The 7,964-nt window shown below is 33.7% G+C and overlaps 1 protein-coding gene across 17 annotated transcripts; it reads left to right on the top strand.

The window, feature by feature from the left end:
* Positions 1-1,774: 1,774 nt before the first annotated feature.
* LOC111891447 (probable methionine--tRNA ligase) lies at positions 1,775-7,736 on the top strand. 17 transcript variants are annotated; one of them, XR_008224865.1, is made up of 11 exons: positions 1,775-2,213; positions 2,286-2,809; positions 3,553-3,894; positions 4,773-5,104; positions 5,259-5,349; positions 5,625-5,739; positions 5,980-6,277; positions 6,783-6,892; positions 7,045-7,170; positions 7,261-7,391; positions 7,532-7,736. XR_008224865.1 is itself a non-coding variant. In XM_042895951.1 (10 exons), the coding sequence occupies exons 6-10, from the start codon at positions 5,098-5,100 to the stop codon at positions 6,114-6,116; spliced, it is 474 nt and encodes a 157-aa protein (XP_042751885.1). In that variant the 5' UTR covers positions 1,775-2,213; positions 2,286-2,809; positions 3,553-3,894; positions 4,143-4,267; positions 4,773-4,852; positions 5,062-5,097; the 3' UTR covers positions 6,117-6,223. The 17 variants fall into 17 exon arrangements, 15 of the variants coding, with proteins under 15 accessions (XP_042751885.1, XP_042751884.1, XP_042751883.1 ...); XR_008224866.1 differs by having other exon boundaries at positions 4,773-5,121; XM_042895951.1 differs by lacking the exons at positions 6,783-6,892; positions 7,045-7,170; positions 7,261-7,391; positions 7,532-7,736 and adding exons at positions 4,143-4,267; positions 5,422-5,528 and having other exon boundaries at positions 4,773-4,852; positions 5,062-5,121; positions 5,980-6,223.
* The last annotated feature ends 228 nt before the right edge of the window (positions 7,737-7,964 follow it).

The raw sequence follows: 7,964 nt of genomic DNA, 5'->3' as shown, positions 1-7,964 counted from the left end.
TTATTTTGCAAAAAAAAATATTAAGTACTAAATGTGTACAAAAATCTTAAGGACTAAATGTGTACAAAGTGAGAAATATATAACATTATTAAGTCATTTTTACCGGCTAACCTGGAGTAGCCGGTCATCAGGACTAAATGTGTACAATTTAACAAGTTGAAAGGGTAAATGTGGACGAAAAAAAAAAGTCAGTGATTAAATGTGTACAAATCAAATAATATATTACCCTTTTAAGTCATTATCCCTAAAATTAATAGTAACATTCATGCATAAATCATTCATTTTTCAACAAAAAATCCTACAAAATGCTCAACTCCATATAGTCCATTTATAAGTTAATACAATCTATTTACAATTTAATATACAAAATTCACAGCATAATACAATATATTCATAGTTTAATACACAAAAATCATACGTTCACAACCATATTCTCAACTTAAAACTTACATTCATATCATCGGATCTAGAGGCTAATGGTTCTTTAACTCAAAAACTTATGTATTTATAACTTAAAACTTATATTTTCTATTGAAAAAACCATCAAACACTACACATCAAATCTGTCAAATCTACTTCAAATAAAAGATCATTCAAGAATTTGCCTCTAGAAATGAAGACTCTATAGATCTTGATGAAGATGAAGGTCCTCGATGGTGTAAGGTGTGTAGAGCACCGGTGGTAGAGCAGCACCAGGGGTGGTGTTCGGAAATAAAGAATGTGGCTAGATGTGGTTAGAAACGAAGCAAATTTGGAGGAATCAGAAACAAAGCATATCTAAAATGAGGGGTTGTGGTAGATCCTTTCCGCTCGTCAAAGTTCGTAGATCTGGCCTTTGGTGTGTCGAATGATAGTAGCGGCGACGACAATTCACAATAGAAGGGACATTAGGGTTTTCGATCTGATATATTCCGCCGATTTATATCCACATCTGACTTTTTCTGATTATTTAAAGAGAAAAATAGAAATTAAGGCAATGGTTTGATGGTGGGTTAAATGCTAGCAGTCATGAAATAGATCTTGTGCGTCGTATGTTGGTGGTGGAAAGTCGTCAGAGGTTGGTTGTGGTAGTGGTTTGATCTGAACATATATGTAACGCCCTATCCCGAACCGTTTCCTATTTCGTGGTGGTTGCCAAGGATCGGGTATTATCAGGCTTAGGACCTTTGAGGAAATGAGATTTTGACCCATTTGGATGTTGGTGACGTAATTTGGATGATTCGCTTAACATCTGGTTCCTGGTACGTATTTAAATTAAAATTTATTCATTTTTGTAGAGCAAATCGACGAGTTGGTAGCCCCAAACTCGTTGAGTAGAGATCAAAAGAGACGCGGGTTTTTAAGTAACCTACTCGACGAGTTGAGAGCCCTCAACTCGACGAGTAGGCTGGCATGCGTGAAACCCTAATTGCGGGGTTTTGCACCCTATTTAAGCATCCTAATCCCCACATGCTGGCCTCATTTTCAGCCTCCAAGTCCAAACCCTAGATACAGAAACCCTAATGCATTTGTGAGCTTGCACTACTAGAAAACAGCCCTTTAATGACGCGCAAACAATGACACTCGCTGATAGAGGACGCGTATATAAGTGTGCCCTAAAAAATAATGTCAGTTTTGCAAAATTTAAAGGATAGAGAACACGCATTTGTGCGCGCCCAAAAAATTGTGTCCAACAAAAAAAAAACACGGAGGGCACCTATCATAAAAAAGCGTGTCGTCTAAAACTGTCGCTTTATATTTTTCTTTAGGAAGGCAGGTTTTCTTAGGGGGAAATGAAATACCAAAAAATTAAATGGCGCGCCGATACATCTCCTTCTTCTTCTTCTAAAATCCTCTACCAAAACGCCCTAATTATCCTTTAAGCAGTTCGTCTCTCTCTCTCTCTCTCTCTCTCTAAGCCCTAAGCCGCCACCACCATCATCGAACCTCATAATCTTTAAGAGTTCGAAGTGTCTAAGCAAACACTTCTGCCATCTCAAGATGTCGGTTCAAGATCAGAACGCCACATCGCAGTACACGATGACATCATCATCTCCACAAACCGCCGTCAACGGCGGAGAAAACGAATGCGACTGGGTTCTTTTCTATTACTTCCAAATCTAACGCAGGAGGGTTTTTTTTCAAGAACAAAAACGCTCTCACTTCTCCTTGGCCTCTGCAACAATCGATGATCGCAGTACCTCACCTCACCTCGCCTTGCTGACAACCTCGAGGTTTCACTCTTGTATCCCTAACACTTTCTCATTTTCTACTTCAAAATCACATTCATTTTCTTATTCTTACAGATGCAGTTGGGGTTCCATCAAAATCACATTCATTTTCTTATTCTTACAGATACAATCCCTCATCAAATGATTTACCTTCAATTTTGTTTTAATCAAAGAAATCTAATATTTTGTTTCCACCTCCTCCCAACTCTTACGATTCCACCATCGAAATCCCCTGATTCCCAAACCCTAATTTTTAATGATGACATAGTAATCTCACGTCAATAATGAAAATTGGTGACTTAGATTCTTTTTCAAAGTTTTTGAAAGATAGGATGGCAGTGGACCAGAGGGTTTATGAGGTTATCAATAATGGAAGGGAGCAGGTCAGTAATGGTGGAAGTTGGAGCTCCTCCAAGGACATAGCTCTATTCAATGCTTTAAATGTTTTCCCATAAGATTCAGCCTTGAGGTGGGAGAAGATTACAACTGCTGTTCCAGGAAGATCAAAGGCGGCTTGCATGAAGAGGGTTGCTAATCAAAAAAAAGATTTTACGAGTTCAAAAGTTTCTGCTGAGGATTAAATCTTAATCAATCAAGAGGTAATTGTTTTATCATTGTGCATAACTTTTGATTCTATAGCAATTTTTGGTGCATGATGGGATGTATGAGTGATGCAATTCTAACGTTGTTGATACTGTTTAATGCCACTGTGTAGTAGATGTTGTACAGTTTGGTTGTCTAGGAACCGGGCATATATATAAGTTATAAAGGACCTGTTTAACTGTTTTCTCAATATTATACAACTGCTTGGAAAGAAATAGGCTTCTATAAACCTCATACGACCTGTTTTAAAACCGTGCTCTATTAGTCTTTGACATAAGACTCGCCTTTATTAGATCCTGTTGCAAAATTGTGTTATATATTGCATTTTAAGCGGGTCCTTTAACCCATTTTATAGTACATCTAACCCCTTAACTTACATTCTTTTATTATTCGAATCACCAAAGTATAAGTGCATGGATAATATAGGGATTTGCTTTTCGCTTTATATCAATCTAATTACTAATTGAAAAGGGGGGAGGGGGGGGGGAGGGGAAATATGGATTACATCCCTTGTATCTCATATGCATTGGGGCCAAACCACAATATTGACCAAGATACCCTTGTATGTTAAACCAAAAGTTTCGGTTTTTTTTTTTTTCATTTTTTTAAATTGTACAAATAAGTGGTATATTTTTGACCAAGATACCCTTGTGTCTTAATTTTTGTGTCAAAACATTGTTTCTTATCTGTTTGGAGATAGTGAATATATTTTTGATTCTGTTTTTTCTTTTCTCAACAGCCTGATTCTGAAGTTCATGTACACTGGAAAGGGGCAGCTAAAATTGTGTTGGCTGCGTGTATAAGATACATGCACATTGATGGAGAACTTGTCCCCCTATGTGAAGAAAAGGTAAGAGATTTCATCTTGATTGAAAAAAAAAATTCTAATGTGTAATTGTTTACATTATAGGTGGAATATTTTTAAAAAACAGCTAAAGATATGGCTTCTGGAAGCTTGCATTGTGTTGCTATTTCATATAGACCATGTGAAGCAGAAACTATTCTGATAGACGAAGATGAGATGGCACAACGGGAGCTACCTGAGGGCGATCTTGTCTTGCTGGCAATTGTTGGTTTAAAGGTATGTCCATGTCCATGTCTACATTATCAAAGAGATTTATATTTTTATGTTGTATATTTTGATACATGATTTATATTTTTACGTTTCTATGTTTCGTGTATCTGAATTTTGTAATGAATTTTCACGTAACGATCTCAATTTGAATGTAACGTTACAAGATTTTGAGATGAATAGTTGATTTTGGATTCTAAAATACTTTTTGTATTCATAGATAATATATTAATATTAATTAATTTATAAAAATTTAGGTACCTTATCACGTTTAAAAGCTTTAGCAATGGGACAACACGAATGGTTCATACAGCTTTGCAGTGGGAAAAATGATGTGCCTGCCAAATTAAAATTTTGCAAATTAATAATTTTGTTAAAATAGGTAGATTTTTAAATAAAATTATTTTTTTTATTTCTTGCAATTATATGATGCATTGCCACTTATATTACCTTGGCAGCAAACATAATAGTCCTCCCCAAGCACATCAAGAAAAGGCTGTGTAATTTCATCAACTTGTTTCTGCAAAATAAGATACAAATAGGAAGATATATTTAGTAAATAAATAAAAAAGAAAAAAGTAAAATATATTGTTTTAATCTGATTCTAACCTTTTTGGGTTCAGGTAGATCATATATGTACAAAAAGTAATCCTCCACTGGAGATGCTACAACTAAATCACTATCATATTCATATACAAAAGCCAATGTCACATTCATGAAAGAAACAAAAGTAAACTGTTTTTATGTATCATGCATATATTGATGATATAAAAAGTTTCTGAAAATTGATATATTTTAAATATAAAGATGTAATTAAATTAAATGGTAATAGAAAGAAAGACAGGTGAATGAAAAACTTACACATACATTTTTGTTTGTATTCATAGATAATATATGAATAGTTTGTCAAGCAATCTTTAAAAAGTTAATGGAGAACAAATGCCTTTCTGAGAACACAATGCAGCAGGTATACACATACATTTTTGTTTGTATTCAACTTATTCCAAACTGATACTGTAATGTAGAGATGTATAGTAAGTTATGTATATATTTCGGACTGCAACTTTACTGTGATACTTGTCAGAAATTTTTAGCTGACTGACCTGTTGAAGGTACCTGCCCTAACAAATAATGCAATTATGACTCTATCTGAGGAGATCAATTTGAAAATTGCAGTCAACTGTTGAATCCAACAAAACTCATTAATCCAAGATGCAAGGTAAATTGCAGTCATTTGTAAGTTCTTTTTCTTCAAGTACTTGACCATTTTGGTATTATTGCATTAGGTTCTTATGCAAAAAACCTTTTAAATATTATGATCATGTATATCATTGATATTGTTTCCTCATTAAGTTTGAAAACAATTCTTTCAGGTAATGTTCCCTTCTACACTTCTTGGAACTTCTGAGAACTGGACTTTGTTGAAGACTATAAGTGTTACAGAGTATCTAAACTATGAAGGAGGTTTGTTCTATGCCTCTATTCAACCCCAAAATCTATTCTTTTCATGATAAACAAACCCCATTTCTTTTAAAGGTAAGTTTTCAAAGATCAAGGGTGTAGGAGTCTTTAGTAATGATGCACAGGATACAAATATTCCAGTAGAAGTGTGGAGATATTATTTGCTAACTAATAGACCAGAGGTGTAACTTTTATTTAGTATATAAATTAAAAATGTGATCTCTCACTTTTTTTCTTATTTCCTTCTCTTTCATTGATTATTGGGTTTACTTGTGTAGGTATTAGACATATTATTCATATGGATAGATCTTCAAGCAAAACTCAACACTCAGTTGCTGAATAATTTAGGCAATTTCATTAACCGTGTCTTGAGCTTTATTGCTAAAGATCCAGGTTAGTAATTGGCACCAGTTTAACCTAAATTAATGGGATTAAGATTTTAAGGGTGCAATTTATATTATTTTCTACTTTCATGCCCTAAACCCTAAACCCTAAATGCTAGGTTCTTTTCTTGCATTACTATCTTATCTTTTTTACTTGAAAGTGGTATGAAGTGAATATTTGGATATGATGTTGAAGATTGATTATTGGTGATTTTTTGATTGAATCTGAACGTTTTGTTTCTGTTGATAGATTCAAGAGGTGGTAGAGGTTTAGGATACAATTCCATCATTCTGGATGCTCCAGGTGCTGAGACACATCTGTTATCAAAGACACTAGGAGATAAAATTGGTTCTTATGTGGAACAATATGTGGAGACACATCTGTAGCAGGACAAGTTGCTGCACTTGTCCTTTGCGACACCAGAGAACTAGCTTATCATGTCATATTTTCATTTGTAACCGTCCAACAATTTGAAAATGTTAATTTTCACCCATGTCTTACTCTTTGTGTCTTGGGTGAGATTTGTTGCAGAGAACTAGCTTATCAGGTCAGATTTTTATTTGAACTAGCTTTCTCATTTCTATAAATTATACAAGATTGTATCTAATGCAAAATATTTATAATGTCTCTATTTTTTATTGTTGAACAAAGGAAGGATACCCTTCAATATGATGTCCCTGTTCTAATAATTGAGATTTATAACGAGCAAGTTCAGGATACCCTTCAATATGATATTCTTTTCATTTAATAAATTTTCTCATCTCATTAAATGAAATCTTTGCACCGAATCTTCTTGTTTGGTTTGCGGTTGATCAAAATAATTTTTTGTTCTTCATACTGCTGATTTTGATCCTAGTGAAGACTGTTGGGTAATGAGTTTCATTAGATTTTTTTACAAATTCTCTTTTCATGCATATGCCTCCAACAAAGCCACTTAGTGAAATGATGCCATTCTAGTACATGTAAATCTTGAAGAAGCTAAGTGTTACTTTTTCTATTTGAGGGAATAATAATATTCACCGATATTATGATATATGATGTTGCCTTCTCAGGAACTGAAGTCAATGTAAGTCAAAACATGAGAAATATATAAGATCTACATGAAAAATTACTAATAGATGTGTCTGGATGGCTTCATCAATACATAAGGGTAAAGAAGAAGGTGATGTGATGATTAACTGATTACTAAAACTTTTAACATTCTTTTAATAGAAGTGCTAATACATTTTGGGTGCTATTTGGTGAATCTTTGTTAGGCATGTGCTATATCAACTGATGAAAAATATGTTAATTTATATCTCCATCATTATACAGGCAAGATTGGTGAAAAATAGGGACAACAATGAAATCAAGGGTTTTGTATTAATTTGTAGCATTCAGGCATCCATGGAATCCATTCACGACTCTCTTGCTGAGGCGTTGGTTAAATTAACAGAGGAGGTAGAGTTTCCTTTTTTTCATTATGTTATACATTTTGGATGATAAATGTCTATATTACCCTTTGATCTCATATGCTTTTTTTTGATGCAGTGTGCAAAATTATGGTCAAAAGTGTATGTTGTCTGGCCTAAAACCAGAACTAGAAGCATTAAGACGAAGGCACTCTGATGGACTGGAGTTGATGGGTGAAAGAGATGAGTAGGTAAAATTACCTTTTCAATGTGAGTTGCTGCATCTTTAGCCTTACTTACAGTTCTGACTTCTGACTTCACTTATATACCTCTATGTGGTGTTTATAGAGAATTATACATATGCTCACACAAATTTCTGTAGCTGATTACACATTAATTTAATTATGCAGGTTTTGAAGTTTTTGATGGAAAAGAATAGTGTTAATGCACTTCATAGAAAAGTATGTTGGTATTTTAGGAAATTTGGCTAATAATTTAGTTAATTATATAAAAATGTTGAAATGTTACATTTGTCTACTATTAGAATGATTATTTGATGTATTAAATTTGTCTACTATTGGAATGATTATTTGTATGACATTAACTTTCGTGCAATGTGTTGTATTTTTTGTATATGATATTTTATTCTCTATTATGAGACATGAAATGCAAATTTAATTTGAAAATCAGTAAATCTATTAATAATTTTTTTTAAAAAAATTAAAATTACGATACGCAAAAATGTGTGTCGTCTTCATTTATGACATGGCCTTTCTTGACAGGGGCTTCCTTGATACGCATTGCGTGTCATAAACATGCGCGTCGTAAGGTTACGACACACAA

The sequence above is a fragment of the Lactuca sativa genome, chromosome 6, assembly GCF_002870075.4.
Source record: "Lactuca sativa cultivar Salinas chromosome 6, Lsat_Salinas_v11, whole genome shotgun sequence".
NCBI lineage: Eukaryota > Viridiplantae > Streptophyta > Magnoliopsida > Asterales > Asteraceae > Lactuca > Lactuca sativa.
Note: the sequence above shows the minus strand (reverse complement) of the source record. Positions and strands in the feature narration are given on the sequence as shown.